Source organism: Trichosurus vulpecula, chromosome 8 (genome assembly GCF_011100635.1).
Source record: "Trichosurus vulpecula isolate mTriVul1 chromosome 8, mTriVul1.pri, whole genome shotgun sequence".
Taxonomy (NCBI): domain Eukaryota; kingdom Metazoa; phylum Chordata; class Mammalia; order Diprotodontia; family Phalangeridae; genus Trichosurus; species Trichosurus vulpecula.
The window spans coordinates 50,283,648-50,303,588 of NC_050580.1; the positions used below are offsets into that span (position 1 = coordinate 50,283,648).

Consider the following 19,941-nt stretch of genomic DNA (forward strand, 5'->3'; position numbering starts at 1 on the left):
GAAGAGAGCTGGGGGTGGGGGGAAGAGGAATGATGGAAGCCCTGTAGATAGGAAGTCTCATTCTCAACCAATTCTCCACTGTATTTCCTGTCAAGAGCTACATACTTCGAACATGGTCTTGCATTTAGCCAGCGAATTATTAACCAATCAGACTAAACCCATGAGGCTGGAGACAATCAATTTTAATGAGTATTCTTTCCCTTTGGGATCTCCACTGTGATTGCCACTGGTGCCTCTGTGAGAAAGTGTGATCCAAGCACCTCTCGCTTCAGTGATGAGTGGTTTTTCCCATTATTCTCATCTTGAGGTGTATGTGGGACTTCAAGCCCAGAGACAGCTGGCCACTTGCTGAAGGTCACACAGGATGGCTGCACCTATGTGTGCCAGCCATTGAGAGGCACTGTGTGGTTACAATAAGAGGACAGAGACAGGACACTGAAAGGTCCTGGGCTGAGTTTTCCTAAAGATTGCTTTGCTATTTACAATAACTAGCATTTATGGAGTAGCTACTATGTGTCAGGCACTTTACAAATATTATCTCACTTGATCCTCACAACCACCCTGTAAGGTAGGTGCTATTTTTTTGCTATTTTCATTTAATTTATTTATTAACTTAATTTAAATTAAATCAATTTAAATTTATTTAAATTGATTTAATTTAATTTAAATTTATTTAATTTGTTATTATTATTTTCATTTAACAGTTGAAGAGACTGGGGTGGACAGAGGTTAAGTGACTTCTTCAAGGTCACATAACTAGAAAGTATCTGAGGCCAGATTTGAACTCAGATTTTCTTGACTCCAGACCCAGCATTTTGTCTACTGTTCCACAGAACTGCTTTTGCTCATGATCAAATTTACAATATCTTTCTCTGAAGCAGCTTCCTCTTCTTCCTACTCCTTCTCCTTCTTCCCTCTTTCTTTTTTTTTGTTTTGTTTTACACTTCTTTTATTAGGAATTGGGAGGATTTTTTCACAGCTTTTAAACTGTGAAACTGTACCCATCTTGTGAAGATTTATTTTTTTTCTTTTTTTTATTTCATATATTTAGTTTTCAGCATTGATTTTCACAAGAGTTTGAATTACAAATTTTCTCCCCTTTTCTACCCTCCCCCCACTCCAAGATGGCGTATATTCTGGTTGCCCTGTTCCCCAGTCAGCCTTCCCTTCTGTCACCCCACTCCCCTCCCATCCCCTTTTCCCTTCCTTTCTTGTAGGGCAAGATAAATTTCTACACCCCATTGCCTGTGTATCTTATTTTCTAGTTGCATGCAAAAACTTTTTTTTTTGTTTTTGAACATCTGTTTTTAAAACTTTGACTTCCAAATTCTCTCCCCTCTTCCCTTCCCACCCATCGATGACCCTTGAAATTACTTGTATTTACAGTTCTTTGAATTCCTCAGCTCCTGTCATGAGTACCTTAGCACATAGTAAGTGTTCAGTAAACGTTTTGTGAATCGAATGGACCAAGTGTGGGAGGCACTCAGGCACAGACCTTTTAGCAAAAGATCATACAAAGATTCAGTACTAGAATGGAATTCAGAGGTCATCTAGCACAAGCTCCTCATTGATGACCAGAGAGCCTACATGACTTAGCCAATGTTACACAGGTTCTAAGTGGCAGAGGATTCCAGCCTAGGTTTTCTGACCCTAATACTCTGTCTTTATTACACAAGTTCCCACTACAAAATCTACTCAGCCTATTAATGGAACAGTCATTCCTATTTGTAGAGCACATTGTACTTTCTTTTTTTAAAATATATTTAGTTTTCAGCATTGATTTTCACAAGAGTTTGAATTACAAATTTTCTCCCCTTTTCTACTCTCCCCCCACTCCAAGATGGCATATATTCTGGTTGCCCTGTTCCCCAGTCAGCCTTCCCTTCTGTCACCCCACTCCCCTCCCATCCCCTTTTCCCTTCCTTTCTTGTAGGGCAAGATAAATTTCTACACCCCATTGCCTGTGTATCTTATTTTCTAGTTGCATGCAAAAACTTTTTTTTTGTTTTTGAACATCTGTTTTTAAAACTTTGACTTCCAAATTCTCTCCCCTCTTCCCTTCCCACCCACCCTCCCTAAGAAGTCAAGCAATTCAACATAGGCCACATGGCTATCATTATGTATAACCCTTCCACAATACTCATGTTACAAAAGACTCACTATATTTTGCTCCTTCCTAACCTATCTCCCTTTATTGAATTTTCTACCTTGACCCTGTCCCCTTTCAAAAGTGTTTGGTTTTGATTACCTCCATTCCCATCTGCCCTCCCTTCTATCATCCCCCTTTTTTTATCTTCTTCTTCCTCCTTTTTTTCCTGTGGGGTAAGATACCCAATTGAGTATGTATGGTGTTCCCTCCTCAGGTCAGATCTGATGAGAGCAAGATTCACTCATTCCCCCTCACCTGCCTTCTCTTCTCTTCCTACAGAACTGCTTTTTCTTGCCACTTTTTTGCGAGATAATTTACCCTCTTCTATCTCTCCCTGTCTCCCTCTCTCAATATATTCCTCTCTCATCCCTTAATTTTATTTTATTTCTTTTAGATATCTTCCCTTCATCTTCAACTCACCCTGTGCCTTCTTTCTCTCTCTCTCTATATATATACACATACATATATACATACATGCACACTCACATATACATATATATATACATAAACATATATATATATATGAATATTCCCTTCAGCTATCCTAATACTGAGGTCTCATGAATCATACACATCATCTTTCCATGTAGGAATGTAAACAAAACAGTTCAACTTTAGTATGTCCCTTGCAATTTCTTTTTCTTGATTATCTTTTCATGCTTCTCTTGATTCTTGTGTTTGAAAGTCAAATTTTCTATTCAGCTCTGGTCTTTTCACTGAGAAAGCTTGAAAGTCCTCTGTTTTATTGAAAATCCATATTTTGCCTTGGAGCATGATACTCAGTTTTGCTGGGTAATTGATTCTTGGTTTTAATCCTAGCTCCATTGACCTCCAGAATATCGTATTCCAAGCCCTTCGATCTCTTAATGTAGAAGCTGCTAGATCTTGGGTTATTCTGATTGTGTTTCCACAATACTCAAATTGTTTCTTTCTGGCTGCTTGCAGTGTTTTCTCCTGGACCTGGGAGCTCTGGAATTTGGCGACAATGTTCCTAGGAGTTTTCTTTTCGGGATCTATTTGAGGAGGCAATCTGTGGATTCTTTCAATTTCTATTTTACCCTCTGGTTCTAGAATATCAGGGCAATTCTCCTTGATAATTTCTTGAAAGATGATATCTAGGCTCTTTTTTTGATCATGGCTTTCAGGGAGTCCAATAATTTTTAAATTCTTTCTCCTGGATCTATTTTCCAGGTCAGTGGTTTTTCCAATGAGATATTTTACATTGTCTTCCATTTTTTCATTCCTTTGGTTCTGTTTTATAATATCTTGATTTCTCATCAAGTCACTAGCTTCTACTTGCTGCAATCTCATTTTTAAGGTAGTATTTTCTTCAGTGGTCTTTTGGACCTCCTTTTCCATTTGGTTAATTCTGCCTTTCAAGTGATTCTTCTACTCAGTGTCTTTTTGGAGCTCTTTTGCCATTTGAGTTAGTCTATTTTTTAAGGTCTTGTTTTCTTCAGTGTATTTTTCAACATTTTTTTGGGTCTCCTTTAGCAAGTCATTGACTTGTTTTTCATGGTTTTCTCGCATCCTTCTCATTTCTCTTCCCACTTTTTCCTCTACTTCTCTAACTTGCTTTTCCAAATCCTTTTTGAGCTCTTCCATGGCCTGAGACCAGTTCATGTTTTTCTTGGAGGCTTTTGGTGTAGGCTCTTGCACTTGACTCGTTCTGGCTGTATGATTTGGTCTTCTTTGTCACCAAAGAAGGATTCCAGTGTCTGAGACTGAATCTGGGTGCGTTTTCGCTGCCTGGCCATGTTCCCAACCAACTAACTTGACCCTTGAGTTTTTCAGCGGGGTATGACTGCTTTTAGACTACAGAGTTCTATGTTCTACGTTTGGAGGGGATGTGCTGGCTCTGCCACACCAGCACTCCTCCTTCCCCAAGAACCCCCAACCCGGACTGGGCTTAGATCTTCAGCAGGCTGTGTACTCCTGCTCTGATCCACCACTTAATTCCTCCCACCAGGTGGGCCTGGGGCCAGAAGCAACTGCAGCTGTAGCTGCCCTACCTCCGTTGCCCCTGGGGCAGTGGCCGAACCACGAACTCCTTCCACTCCTGCAGCTTTTCCCGCTAACTTTCTCCGCTGTCTTTGGTGTTTGTGGGTTGAGAAGTCTGGTAACTCCCGCAGCTCACTGATTCAGGGCTCTAGGGCACACTCTGCCCGGCTCCTGGTCTGATTGGTCTGCGCTGTTCACGCTGGGCTCTGCTCCGCTCCACTCCCAGCTCCCAGCTCAGTGTGGGATAGACCTCACCCAGAGACCATCCAGGCTGTCCTGGGCTGGAGCCCTGCTTCCCTCTGCTGTTTTGTGGGTTCTGCCATTCTAGAATTGGTTCAGAGCCATTTTTTATAGGTTTTTGGAGGGACTCAGCAGGGAGTTCACGCTAGTCCTTGCCTTTCTGCCACCATCTTGGCTCCTCCCCTGGACATCCTTCTTCCCTCTTTTTCCTCCTCCTCCTCCTCTTCCTTCTTCCTAAATTTGTGTAATGGTTTAGGGTTTGCAGAGTATTTTACATTCATTGTCTTGTTTGACCTTCACAACAACCTTAGGAAGGAGGTGCTATTAGCACCCTTGTTTAACAGATGATGAAATGGGATTTTCCCAGAGTCACATAGTTAGTTATCTGAGGAAGGATTTGAACTCAGGAGTTCTTGACTCGAAGTCCAGTGTATTCTTCACTTTGATATCTAGCAGCTTCTATTGCTGTCAATAACAATAAAGAATGTGATTAGGTACAGTGTATCCTAGAAGCTATTAAAGACTTTGAGACACACTGTATGGTGTTTCTCAGGATAGGCATCATCGTATTTGGGCCTTACAATGGTACACAGCATAAATATGTATATTCCAACTTTACAATGGAGAGGACCAAGCCTCAGAGGAGGGAAATGAGTTTCTTGAGATCTTGTAGGTAACAGATTGTAAAGGTGAGACTCAAATCCGGATCTCTGGCCTCCCAGCCAAGTGCTCTCTCTATCACATGGGAGGATCCCCAGCCTCCTGATCAATCTTGTTGTAGCTGGCTTTAGGTGGCAGAGGGGACTAAAGAGCCCCTACCACTCCCCCTCAAGTTGGCCAGTGTGGGCTATAGGAGATGGCATTTGTCTAACCAGTTAAGGCTGGTTAGATCAGTTACTCAGTTTAAGGTCCTAATAGTGGTCAAGACCACCAGCTGAATCCCTTTGTGGCCAGTTTGATCTGACTACCCAACTCGCACTTGAACTGAAAATGCTCCCTCCCTTCATACATTTCCCTAGAACATTTCTTCTTGATCTCTCCTTTGCCCTCTAGCAAATCTTTACCTTGTATTATACTGATGTGCGCCCAGCTTAAATATCCTCCCCACACCCCACCAAAAAGTGTAAGCTCATTGCAGACAGGGGCAGCATCAATTTTGTATGAAGAATCCCTAGTGGCCAATATCGTGTTTGGCACATAATTAGTACTTCATAAATACTGGTTCAGCTTAATTCAACTCAACAAGAATTAATTAAGTAGCTGCTATGTACAAAGCGACTTAAGGTACTGGGATACAGGGACAAAAACATGGGTATTTATGGCCTCAAGGAGATAACATTGTACCAGGAGAAGACAGCTGCCAAGGTAAAGAACCACAGTTCCCTAATTGGGAAGACTAATCACATTGAGAAGTTTTATTTTTATTATAAACTGTGGCAGGGAGAAAGTGGTTGCTTGACAACGTCCCTGTCAGCCAAGTGAATTCTGAATACAAACAACTTCATGTATATGCATGTCTGTGGAGGTACAGATAATATGGGGATGGAGATAATAGAGACAGAGATAGAGATGATAGGGGTAGAGATGGAGATAGAGATGAAGATTATAAAGATAGAGGTAGAGAAGAGAAAGATAGAGATAGTGATGGAGACAGAGATAGAGATGATGGATAGAGACGGAGATGGTAGAGATGAAGATGGAGATGATAGAGACAGAGGTAGAGATGGTAAAGGTAGAGACAGAGATAGTGATGGAGATAGAGATGGTAGAGGTAGAGATAGAGACAGTGATAGATACAGAGATAAAAATGGTAGGGGTAGAGATAGAAATAGAGATGAAGATGATAGAGACAAAAGTAGAGATGAGAAAGGGAGAGATAGAGATGAAGATAATAGAGACAGAGGTAGAGATGAGAAAGGGAGAGATAGAGATGAAGATAGAAACAGAGGTAGAGATGAGAAAGAGAGAGACAGAGATAGAGATAGTAAAGATAGAAGCAAAGGAAATGGAAGGTAATTAGTTCTAGTCTTGGAGGCTGGTAAAAGGCTTACTAATCTTTTGTTTGGGGAAGGGGTGGGAGAGCAAGGTAACATTGGTTTTCTCTATGACTAACATAACAAGGGAAAAGGAATAATGACGAGGAAGATGAGTACAAGGTTGAGGAGGACAAGGATGAGGAGGATATATGCAGGAAGGTCAAGGGTGGTTGTCACTGCTTATTTGCAATAAAATGGATGCCAGTGTGATGAGCCAGAAGAGGGATGATGTAAGACACCCCCCCCTCCCCCGTCTCTTTGACTTCACACAATGTGTACACAAGTCAGTAAAAACACAGTGCGTTGGGGAAAGAATGAAAGCACTAACCCCTGGGGGAGAACAGATAAGGCCTATTGTGAGGCGTCACATGAGCTGGAAGAGTGCAAGGGATTTCCAGGATGGAGGTAAGGAGGGAGAGCATTCCAAGCTTTGAAGACCGCTTGTCCAAAGTCATCGATGTGGGAGAAAGAATGTTGTGTGTGGGAAATAGCATAACAGCCAGTTTGTCCATAACATGGAGTATGTGAAAGAATGAATAATAATTTTTTTCTAGAAAGAGAAAATGGAACCAGATTATAAAGGGTTTTATAGGTCAAAGACCCAAGTTTATACTGAATTGAATTGATAAAGAATTCAGGAGGGCCAGTCATGGGAACAGGGACATTTTTATTTCCTCCAAGATGATCCATGGTCTCTGAAGTAGAGGCAGTTGCAAGCCTCTGTTACATACTCCCATGAGCCACTTTCCTGTAATCTTCTTTCTCTTCCCACCCCACCTCCCACCCAACATGCTCCCAGGCCACTAAGTGTCTCCTTCCTAGCTTGAGTTGTGTTCTGCATTGGGGTTAACCTAGGATTTAGGATGGGAAGAAACCTTAGAAAGCATGTGGGTCAACCTCCTCATTTTAAAGATGAGCAGATGCTGTAGCAGATGGGATAGTGACTTGCCAAATATGGCACAGGTACTCATGTCAGAGCTGGGATTTGAACCAGGTTCTCTGACTCTACCACCCTTGCATTTCTCTGCACAACTCTGCCTCCAAGGGGGCAGGAAAAAACAAGTAGTTGAGGAAAAATACATCCATTTCCTCTGAATATACCCTTTTCTCTCACTGGCAATGTTTCTCCTGATCCCCAAAACTGCTTAATTGAATTTAAGATATCCAGGACTTTCGCCCCTGACCTATGACTGTAGAGACATGTCCTGTAGAGCTGGGGAGGGGCTTTAAGAGAGTTCTGCCAGTAACCTTGACCCAAATAGTAGGCAGGAAGTATCATGGAAAGATCACTGTCCTAAGAGTCAAAAGATCTGAGTTCAAATCCAGGCTCTTCCACTCACAATTTGTGGGACCTTGGACAAATCCCTTAATCTCTGTAGGCTTCATTTTCTCCCCCTATAAAATGAAGAGGATTGTTTTAGGAGGTGTCTAAGGCTGATGAGTCTATGAGAAGGGGTGGGGGAAGGGCAGGATTTCAATCTAAGAACCAAAGTTGCAAAGGCACCTTCTTGCATCCCTACCCTGCTCAGGACTGTCAGAGTCCCCTGGGTCCACTTGAGAAAGCCCAGGCAAGTGATGTATTCCCATTAACACAACCCCTGGCATTTGCCTGGAGCTTGTCTCCTCTCAAGCCCCATTCCTTCCATTTTAGAGATGAATAAACAAAAGCCTTAGAAATGATAATTCCCTGAGGACAGTTTGTGGTCACCTGGTGAGTAATAGAACTTGGACCAGGTCTCAGGTTTCTAGGCCAGCTCTGGACTCTTCCCCCACTACCCTCTGCCTCTGGTACAAACTAAACCACAGAATCACAGGATATTTGGGCAAAGGACCTTAGGACCTTGTTCAACCTCTTCATTTTCTAGAGGAGAAAACTTAGGATCAGAGAAGAAAGCAACTATTCTAAGATCACACAGCAAGATAGTGAGCCCATTTTTAATGGGGAAGGGAAGGAATTGTGGGGTTAGGAAATGATGTGGGACCCCTAAAGGGAAGTACAAATGAGGCTGTGGCAAGGTGGCCACTTACCCCATTGTTGAGCCCAGAAAATCCCTGATAATGGCCCAGAAGAAGTGGTCCTGGTCCTGGGCTCAGGGGATGGTGCTCTGGTCACAGGGGTTAATGGGTTTACTGAGGTCACATTTACACCAGTTAATCATATTCACTAATTCCACCATTCCAGCATGCCATCAGGCCTGTCTCTTTCCATTAGCGTCTTTCAGACAATGGCTTCCCCAACCCCCATTTCACCTTCAGCCAGGCAGCAGCTCACTCATACCAAAGGCAAAGGATTTAACTCTTTGTGGAGCACCCTTAAGGACACTCCATTCTCTGCTCCTGTCCTTGTGTTAGGAATAAGGGTGATCAGAAGTTGGTGTGAGATGAATAACATAAGGCATCAGTCTCTGGTCAGGATTAGTGATGAAGGAATGAATAAAAAATTAAGCATCCACTATGTGCCAGGCAGTCTTATAGCATTTATTAAGTTGCTACTATGGATTAGGCACTGCAGTAAGTATTGTGGATACAAAAAAAAAGACAAAAGATACTCCCTGCTCTCAGGGAGCTCACAGTCTAATGGGAAAGACAACATGCAAACAACTATGTACAAACACAATATATACAGGATAAATTGAGTGCAGTCTCAGAGGAAAGACACTCATCCCTCTGAAAGGGAAAATTAAGGAGGACCAGGAAAGTCTTCCTGCAGATGTTAGGACTTTAGCTGAGACTTATAGGAAACCAGGGAAGCTAGAAAGTGAAGATGAGGAAGAAGAGCATTCCAGGCATGAGGGACAACCCATGAAAACACTGGAAGCCTAGAAATGGTGTGTGCCATGGGAGAAATAGCAAGGGGCAGAATACATGGAGAGGGAGTAAGGTGTAAGAAGACAGTAAAGGTACAAAAGAGTCAAATTATGAGGGGCTTTAAAAGTCAAATGGAGGATTTTATATTTGATCCTGGAGGCAATTGGGAGCCATTGGAGTTTGGTGAGAGTGGGATGTGATATGCCCAGCCTTGCATTTTAGGAAAATCTATTTGATAGTTGAATAGAGGATGGACTGGAGTGGAAAGAGATTTGAGGCAGACAGACCCACCCACAGACCCAGCCTGCAATAATCCAGGTGTGAAGTGATGATGGCTATGTCAGAAGAGAGGAGGAGGGGAGTCTATGAGAGATGTTAAGAAAGTAGAAATAGTAGGACTTGACAACTGATTGGGGAGGGGGGAGGGTGGCAGTGAGAGAGAGCTTAGCACTCTGATTGATCAGTTTTAAGTTTTCACTTAAAGACCTCTAATGATAGAGAACTCTACATCCCAAGATAGACCAATCCACTTTTGCAGTGTGTCTCATGAATACTCACGATAGCTAGCACCTATGAAGCACTTTTAAGATTTTTCTAGAAGCTTTATCTATGCTACCTCATTTGATCCCCCCAACAACCTTGTAAGGTAGATGCTATTATTATCCCCATTATACAGATGAGGAGAAAAATTAAGTGACTTGTTCAGTGTCACACAACTAGTAAGTGACTAAGGCAGGATTTTCAACCTCAGCTTTATCCACTCCACCACCTAGTGGTTTCTCAGGAAGTTCTATTTTATAATGGCTGAAATTTGTTTCTCTGAAATACCCACCTTTTGGTACTATCTCTCCTCTCTAGGGTTAAGCAGTGCAAGTGTACTTCCTCCACCTGTCAATCCTTTAAACATATGAAGAGCATGACCATGTCCATTCTAAGCCATCACTTCTCCAAACTAAACACTTCTAGTTCCCTCAGATGAGCCCTGAATGCCCATGGCATCTATGCTTCTTGCCATTCTCCCTTTCCTCCCTTTCCTCAATGTATATCCTGAAAATTGGCAGCCAGAATTGGGCACAATACTCCAGGTGTGGTCTGACCAGGACAGAGGACAGTAGAACTATAATCACCCTTACTCTAGACATCATGCCTTAGGTAAGGCTGTCTGTGCTCACCCTAGTTTTTATTGACCTCAGTGCCACATGGTTGGCTCATACTGAGCTTGTAGTCCACTAAAAACCCCAGATGTTTGCGTACAAACTGTTCTCTAGTCACACCTCCCTCAACCTTGGACTTGGGCAAGTGACTTTGTTGAGGCCAATTGTAGCACTTGAAATTTATCTACTTCATCTTGTTAATTTTAATGTACTCTGTTGATTTCTTTGGGGCTGCCAACACTCTTGCTTCTTGGATGTTTAATGATTATCCTGGGTCATGCCTTGGAATTATCCTGGAATGCCTTGCCTCAGTCCAGATTAGTGTGGGGTAGAACTGGGACTTGGTTGATTTTCTTGAGTAAAGGCACTGGAAACAACTGGTGTGTGTGTGTGTGTGTGTGTGTGTGTGTGTGTGTGTGTGTGTTGGGAAGATGAAAGACAAAAGAGTTGATGCTTGTAAAGGAAGATGAAAGAAGGCCAGATATGGACTTCCCTATAGTTTCAGGTCCAAGATTTTGCCCCAATCATAGTTTAGGAAGAGAGAAGAGTAAAAAAAAAAGAAAAAGGAGGGAGGAAGGATGTTTTTCTGTCTTGTTTACCCAGATATTTTTCTGTCTTGGGAGAAGGCTGGCTCCCCAGCTACAGTGCTGACTTCTTTTTTCTCTTCATTAGGTATCTAAGCCTGGTGGGCCCGCCAGACAGCCTAAATGGAATACCTCCTTCCTCTACCAAGCCCGGAATGGATGCACACAGTTCAATGAAGATCTGGCCCTGGTGCTAGAGTTTTATCCCGTGACTCCAAGTAAGCTCCAACTCAAGATAGAACAAGACTGGGGCTGCCATTGGTTAGAGTTGCTTACATTTCCTATCTTCCCACAACCATATCTCTGATGGTAACAACTCCTCCCCACCCTGGGAAATATAAAGGCTGAGGACATTTTCCCAATAGCATGCCCAAGGCCTTCTTTCTTTCAGGCCCCAAACTGGATTGAGTTTCTTATTAAGGTAAAGGTAATGGGCCAAGACTTAGGACATATGTGCTCCAGTCTTATATCCAGACACACACCTGCTATGGATTTAATCCTGTGTCAGATGCCATAGGAGAGACAGGAGAAAGACAAGACAGAGCGACCCTTGATCTCAAGGGACTTACAGCATAACTAGGGAATCCAGACTCACACAAGAGTCAATGTTGAAGGAGTCAGTCAGTCAATAAATATTATTAAATACCTACTATGTGCCAAGCATTGTTCTAAGCACTGGAAGCACTGTGCTGAGCCCCACCCCACGCCAAAGATAATAATTAAGTGCTTATGTTATGTGTATAGCAGGTTGAAATGAGCCACATGGTCCAGGGGCCTGGGTAGCATTGATTGATACATAGATTTAGTATCTAGAATTTCCCACCCCATCTCCAGGAAAACCAGAGTTCCATCTTTATGAAGGGTGGAAGGTTGGTCATGACTGGATGAATACACCTCTGTCTTTAAGGGGTATATAGAACTAAAACTGTAAATCTATATACTATAATCAGATCTTTGCAGTCTATGGGGTACTATACTCTCTTGGGGTTCAGGATAAAAGCCACCTGGTCATTCAGAGGTGAAGAGAAAAGGGATGTAATCCCACCCATAGACTAAGAGGGTAACAGTTTAATCTTGGCTAACATGGCTCCCTTTTCACCACATGCTTAGTACACAATAGATAATCACAGACAATGAGCAAGCATACTTATTGAAGCAAGCAGTAAAATGGCCATCTCAGGGAAGTTATGCAGATTTGTTCAGGCAATATAACACAAGCTTTGGGGGCTCTTTACAAGTTAGTAATGAGGAGAAATTTCAGCTCAGTTGAGGAGAGGATGGTCTCACCCACTCTTAGTTTCTAGAATATAAGTGCTGGATGCCATGACCTCCCCCCATGCCTATAGCATCAGGGCCTCCTATCTGCCATTTAAAATTCTCCTCTCTCTCTTTCCATTTCTCCTTTTCTCTAATTTTCTCCCAGAAGTCTTTTAGCCAATCAGGATTCATATCTCCTTAATGTATTTTATCTATGAAGTTATTATCAGAGAAAAAAGAGTAGAGGTGGTCATGTCCAGCTTTAGGGATGAAAAGTAAAAAGAAAGATATAATAACACTTAACAGAAGAAGCACCAATTATCTGGCAAGTACCTGGAGAATGGCTTTGAGTTGTTCTCTTAAACGCGGCATATATTCTTCCGACTCTCTTGGGAAGAATCTACATGTGAAATGGTCGGATTCTACAGAGGGAAGAGGAGGAAAACGTTCCAATGCCTAAAGATTTAACAAAGCCTTATTGATTACTATATCTGTGCATAAACGTGTGTATGCATGTATGTATTCTACAGCAAGCAATGTTACAAAACTCAAAAACTTGATGAAATTCTAAGAAAGCAAAGTTATACTTTATAGACATAATTAGAGAGGTTAATTGAATGACGGAGACAAATATTCTATAAAGCAGTAAAGTTTTGTTGGCCTTGGGACAAGGCTAGATAAGGTTTGTGTAGGAGGAGAACTCACCATATTTCTCCTCCTCCTTCCTACAGTGCCCAAGAAAGAATCTTGGAACCTTACAGAGCCCTTGGGCATCTCTGTGTTGCCGCTCAACGACCGAGTTTACCGAAAAATGATGTCAGGAACACCGCCTGCGCTGCATGTGAAGAAACTCCCCATCTTGGTTAGTCACCCCCACCTGCTTCCTAGTCATACCAGCTGTCTCTCCCCTCAGCCTTGGAATCCCTGCCCAGTACCCTTTTTCACAGAATCATAGAATCTCAGTGCTGGAAGGAAGCTCTGGGCCATTTATAACTACACACACACACACACACACACACACACACACACACACACACACACACACACACACTTGGTCAATCTCTACTTGAAGTCTTCCAGTGATGGGGAATTCACCACTTTGAAAAGCAACCCAAACCACTTTCAGATAGCTCTAGATATCAGGAAGGTTTCCTTGTCATGATCTGAACTCTACCTCTCAGAAATTCTCATTCAGTGCTCCTTGTTCAGCTCTTTGGGGGCCAAGAAGACCAGGCTTAATTTCTCTTCCTTATGACAGCTCCTCAGATAGTGGAAAGCCATTCTCATGCACCCTGTTACAGTTTTCTTTTCTGTGGCTAAAACTATCCAATTCCTTCCACTGATCCATTGGCATATTTCTTAAGGACGCTCATCCTGGACTCTGGGTGAGCTACCTCCATGGGATAGACTGATCGACAAGTAATTTAGTAAATGCCTACTATATGACACAGTGCTAGGCACTGGAGATACAAATGAAAATGAAGTATTCCCTACCTTCAAGAAGCTTACATTCTGTAGAGGTCAACAACCTATGCATATATAAGTACATGCAAAATAAATGCATATAGTTTTGGGGGGAGGGGCGGTAGCTGAGGGGAGCAGGAAAAGTGGGACATGGCCCTGAAGCTGAACTTTGAAGGAAATAAGGGATTCTATTAGTCCAAGGAGAGAAGAGAGTTTGTCCCAAGCATGGGGCACAACCTGGGCAAAGACAGAAAGATGGGAGATGGTGATATTTGAACTCTACTTCAAAAATGTTCTTCCTTCTATGTTTCCAAAGCTCTTTTACCTTCCTTATGTCAGGAAGCAGCTTCAGTCAGAGTCTCACTTGATCTTCACCAAATCCCAGTGAAGTGGGAGGTTCAGGTACTACTAGCCCCATTTTAGAGATGAGGGGCCCAAAGCTCTGGAGTCAGAGAAACCAGTTTCAAATCCCACCAATGACACTTAGTATGAGTGACCTTGGCTGAGGCACTTAACCCTCTAGGGCCTCGATTCCTGCATCTGCAAAAATGAGGCAAAATATGGCCTTGGAAAGCCTTCCAGCTCTACATCTATGATCTTATGAGAAGAAGGTGGTGGAAGGGGGCCAACTCCTGAACCCCAAGGTAGAAGCCGGGGGATCTAGTTAGGTTGTAGAAGTTCTCTTTATTGGACCTTTGTTTATATTAATTTGGGTGGGAATAGAGATCAAACCAATGGGGGAAAGACATTCTTGTCAGGTCAGGGAGAGAGAGGGAAAAGGGAAGAGCATGATTCCATTGAGCATTTGATTAACTATCTCACAGCATCCCAGCTGATGAGATGTGGGGTAAACACGATGTGGTAAATTGATCCAGGCCTGGTTGAACAATCTTACCAAAAGGTATGGAGCCCGTGTGGTGTACAGAAAATAGAGACCTTTGAGGTCTAAAACCTGCCACTTCCAGCCTCCATGTGTGTCCTGGGGATATTTAGCCTGAAAACACATAAGATATCAGGAGTCAGAGAGATAGAAGAGACATGATAGCTGTCTTCAGAGATCTCAAGGACTGTTATATGAAAGATGGATTGATTAGATTTGTTCTGTGTGGCCCCAGAGGGCAGAACTGGGATCAGTGGCGGGGGGAGTTATGAAAAGATATCAGGAAAGAGGCTAAGAGGCGAGGCGTAAGGGATCTACTACTACTATAACTACCATTACTATCACCACCACCTACTACTACTAACTGCTACTACCTACTACTACTAACATATAAAAATATTATATATCATTCTATCATTGTAATATTTTATATAATATTACATGTAGTATAAAATGGCAATCACATAACATTTTTAAGGCTTACAAAGTACTTTACATATAGATCCCATTTAAGCCTTGCAACAACCCTGGGAGGTAGCTTATTATCTCCATTTTACAGATGAAGACATTGAGGCAGACAGAAGTTAAGTGACTTGCTTAGGGTCACATAGCTAGTAAGTATTTGAGGCAAAATTCAAACTTCCTGAATCCAAATCAAGCATGCTATTCATGATTTCAACTCAATGAGATGATGTATGTAAAGCTCTTTTTAAAAATAGTAAGTAACAGTATGAAAGAAGTTCCCTTAGGTTCAAAGACAATGGCAATAGAAGTGTGACCAGTGAAAAACTCAAACTTAGGAAGGACATTGACAAGATGGAGCACTCTAGAGATTAGTTACATAGATTTGAAACTGGAAGAGGTCTTAGAGACCAGCTAGTTTGACCCTTTCTTTCCACAGATGAGGATATTGAGTCTCAAAGAGCTTTGTCCAAGATCACAGAGCTAGTTAAATTAGTTAACATATCTAAAGCATTCTGCAAACCTTAAAGCAATCATTATCTAAATACTAGCTATGATTATGATTATCATCAGTCAATATCAGAGCTGGGATGATCAGGGAGACATGAAACTATGTTATATGATAGCTGGCTGAAAGAACTAAGGATGTTTAGCCCAGAGAAGAGAAGCCACAGAGGGGCATGATAGTGATCTTCAGATATTTGAAGGACTTCCTTCCAGAGGAAAGATCATACTTGGTCTACTTGGCCCCAGCGGACAGAAATAGAGTACAGTGAGTAGAAACCACAGAGAGACAGATCTTTGAGTTTATAAAAGGAAAGCCTTCAGCCATTCAGAGCTGTCCAGAAATGGAGTGAATCGGCAACATATTACCCATAATACATATGCAGTGTATGGTGATCCTTGTCACTCCAGAGGTTCAAAGATATGCCAGATTGTAGGAATGAGATAGAGACTGAGCATGTGAAGTTCCTATCAACTCTGAGATTCCATGAGAAAAGGCATCCTCTTGTTTAGAAAGCTCCCAGAAACTCATCACATGCAACAGTGAGACACGGAAGCTATTTTCAGATGCCTGTCCATGACCCGGGTTTCCTTCTTCTACTTAGTAGAGAGTGAGTTCCTCCTGTTTCACCAATTGGTAGACAGAGGTGAGGAAGAGGTCACATAATGGTCTTAAGTGTCCAGGATACTCTAGAACCGCTCCTCCTATTTCAAAGCATACAATAGAATAAAAGAGGCTGAGTGCTAATGAAAGTATTCTAGATTCAGTTACTTGTCTGATTTGACTTGCTGAACTCACTTTTGCCCACCCATTGCCTTAGAGGGGCACCTGGTGACAATCCCTAGGGCAGGACTTATTTATTGGGTGCCACCACATACAAGACCCTGTGTGTTTGGTGCTAAAGGAGACACAAAGAGTTAGTTACCATCTCCATAGAGCTTATAGTCTAATGAGCACCAATAATGAAGACTCTTTGATTCAGAGGCTAACTCCTATTCCAATGAGGTTGTTTCTTTCTGAAGTGAGGGAAGTGAAACCCTTGACTAGAGAGAGAGAAGATTGTGGGAAAGGGATTGAGGGAAGGACCTGACTCTCCAACCAGTGGGCAGCTCACTATGCTAACTGGTTTAGATAGGTGTAGACATTTGGGACAGAGTCGGGGCTCATAACCCAACAAAAGGATTGGTTCTGACAGGAAGCATGGGGCTGGCTTAGATGAACTGATTCTCTGTCTTTTCCTTCCCAGAAAACTAAGCTGAAAACGATTTCAGGTGAAACGCCCACTGTTAACCTTTCTTTCCAAGTGCTTTCCTCAGAGGTAAGTCCGAATGATTTTTTTCCTAAGCAAAAGATTGGATAGAACTCACAAATTCAGCTTTTTGGGTTCTACTATTGGTCTTTCTTTAGTACTTTTTCGGTGTTCCCCCCAAAATGGAAGGAAATAAGAGGGGGCCTATTGCATAACTTAGGAGTGTCCCAGGTGATGTTGTGGTCCTTGAGAGTGAGACACAGAAATATGAGGACAACAAGATAAGTTAAGAGGGAAGGAATGCAGAGGTCCACCTAGACCTGAGAGTCTCCTTAAATTTAAGCCATGAGTCCAGGTTCAATACTACTAAGGGAGATTCCAAAGGGGAACTTGAGTAGGGCCAATGTTTTAACCTACATCAGAGGTAGAGTTGTTCCTCAGTTTCTTAGGACCTTTTCTTACTCTCCCCACCCCCATTCCTGTGATCTTCCCCTATGAAGCATTGCTAGGTTATCTCAAAGAAGGAGACAACTTACCCCAACCACTTTGAGTCTATACTCCAAACCACCTTGTCTCTCCTAATCTTGCTGGGATGCACTTCAATCATGGCCAATTAATCAGACATTTAGCATACATTTATTTAAGTCTCTACTGCTAGGTCCCAACTAGTATGATTCCTCTGAAGCAGTACATTATTCAAATCCCCCTACATATTTCCATTAATCTGGAACCACTTACCATATTTTATGTAATTATAACTTCAAATAGTGTGAATTTGAATACATACAACCACTTTGGAGTATTCATTATTTATACTAATAGAAACTTGGCCATACTATGTGCCAGGTACTCTGATAGGCTCTGTGGGTACAAAGAGAGTACTTGCCCTCAAAAAAGTTTACATTCTATAGAGGGAGACACCACACACCATAAGTAGATAAAAAATTAAGGATATATGCATTTGTTCAGCCCCAATTAGCTCTATCTTGTTCTCCTTGTGTGTGTACCTTCCCCCGTGACCTTCCAGACTGAGGTTTGGACCTGGATCTTTCACTTACTAGCTGTGTGACTCCAGGCAGATCACTTCTCTGGGCTTTCCTATCCATATCTGCAAGACAAGGATGCTAAATAGTGAGCTGCCTGCCTTTACGGGGTTGTTGTGAGGACTCTGAGATAATGTGCATGAGGGATATGACCCAGGAGCCACTCCTACTCTTAGGACAGGGGACAGGGAACTGGATCGGCTCTCTTCCTTATCTCCTGCACCCAATGGCATCACATTATGACAGGGGATTTCTTTTGACTTTTGACTGACCAGATGACTGGACAATGGTTCTGAGCTTCCCAAAGCATAGTATCATAGACTACAAGTATCTGTTTTTGAATGTGGGAGGCTTCGAGCTCCCCCAAAGTGTCACACTAGCTAAACCAAAATCATGTTGAATGAGCGAATGAAGGTGAATGAGCAATTGGCAGGACATAATAGAAGGGATTCTTCCTCACATCCAGGGTGGACTAGATTTGGGATTCTGTACTTGGAATCCATGAAACTGGCTTCAAAAAATATTTTGAGAACTGTATTTCACCATTTTAGAACCATTTTCCTTTGTAATCCTGTGCTTTATACATTTAAAAATATTATTCTGAGAAGGGGGCCCATAAACTTCAACAGACACTGCCAGAGGAATCTAGGACACAATAAAGCTCATAAATTCCTGGGTTTGAGGATCTCTGAGGTCCCCTTTCAAACCTGATTTTATGATCCTATGATGATGGAGAATGAGTCCTGTGGCTGAGCTAATGGTACAAGATTCATATTCTTTCCAACAAAACAATTGGTTATTTGGGGGGGGGGAATAAATCTATTTAAATAGTTAAGGAAATATTTTTAATAAAGTATTGACATGTAGAGAACCCCAAGTATCCAGCAAACACTTGTTTGGCTGAATTTTTTCACCCTGTCCATCTTTAGCACATGCCTAAATCCAACCTCACAGCAGCCCTGTGAAGCCAAGATAAGATAGAGAACATTGGGGTCCAGAACCAGAACCCCAAACTCAAAGCCTAAATTGGCTTGCTATGGCCAAGCAATGGGCCAAGTTTATCCTTTCCAGCTCACGACATTTCCTCTCAGGTTTCACCAGGTAATTTGTCAAATTTGTAGTTAGATAGTGGAGGCAGCCACCTTTACAACGTGATGTGAAGGGTGTCAGGGAAGAATCTCTGGCCCAATAAAATGTTGCTCCCTGATTATGAAATTCTCCCTCTAACACCTTTTACATGGGACCAAAGGGTCTTAGATTTAGAGTGAGAAGTGATCTTAGAAGACTTTTAAATCCACCCTTCCCTTTTAACAGATAAAGAAACTGAGGCTGGGGTGACTTGCCAGAGTCATGCAGCCAATGAGGGATTTCAATCCAGATCTTCCTGATACCAAGTCCAGAGCTCTACCCATTACACCACATTGCCTCTCAGTTCATAATTACCCTCTCTGGGTCCCATGATTCCTCCCAGAAGAGGGAGTTCATTCAGTCCTAACCTCTTTTAAGATGAGTGAGTTTATGATAGGCTTTCCTCTCTCAACTGTCCAGGGCTGCCCAGGGGGCCTGGGTGGGTGAGGAGTCCAGATCCTGAAAGGGAAGAGTGTGTGCAGAAATGGGAGGGGAGGGCACCAAGCCACACAGACTTGGCCAAGTTCCCAGCTTTGCTTTAGGCTGCTCCTGATTCTAACCTAGAATTAAGGACACTCTTCTCTTGGAGTGTAGCCTGTTCTGGGATCAGCTCTGTTTCCCTGCTTCTCCCTCCTCTTTTCCTCTTCCTCTCCCTAAATATCCAGAAGTCTCCTGGGAGCATATTGGAAACTGGGTTCATTTTCCTTCACCTTCAGGGAATGCAAGTTGGTTCAAGTCAGCATTGCTGGGGAGATGAGGAAGGGGAGAGAGGTCTGGCCAGTGCTTGGCATAATTGCCCAGGGGTCTGGGCACAAGGGGGTCTCCATGTGATGAATTATTCACAGGACCAGCTCTAAGTGCAGAATTAATCCCTTTCCTTCCAGCTGGCAGCCTCACTAAATTATCCCTCCTAGTCATGTGGGAAAATGCTGCCCAATTCATTTCACTGATGACTGTTTTGATCTGGGACTTGTGATTTTA

At 42.5% G+C, this 19,941-nt stretch overlaps 1 protein-coding gene across 1 annotated transcript in view; it reads left to right on the forward strand.

The window, feature by feature from the left end:
- The window catches only part of CCDC33 (coiled-coil domain containing 33), a gene marked incomplete at its 5' end in the record, with an annotated part of 185,888 nt that overhangs the window by 59,040 nt on the left and 106,907 nt on the right, over positions 1-19,941 (forward strand). Inside the window, 3 exons of the mRNA XM_036736500.1 lie at positions 11,061-11,190; positions 12,961-13,091; positions 16,787-16,858. Of these exons, the coding sequence (XP_036592395.1) occupies positions 11,061-11,190; positions 12,961-13,091; positions 16,787-16,858 (333 nt within the window). The remainder of the gene's footprint in view (positions 1-11,060; positions 11,191-12,960; positions 13,092-16,786; positions 16,859-19,941) is intronic.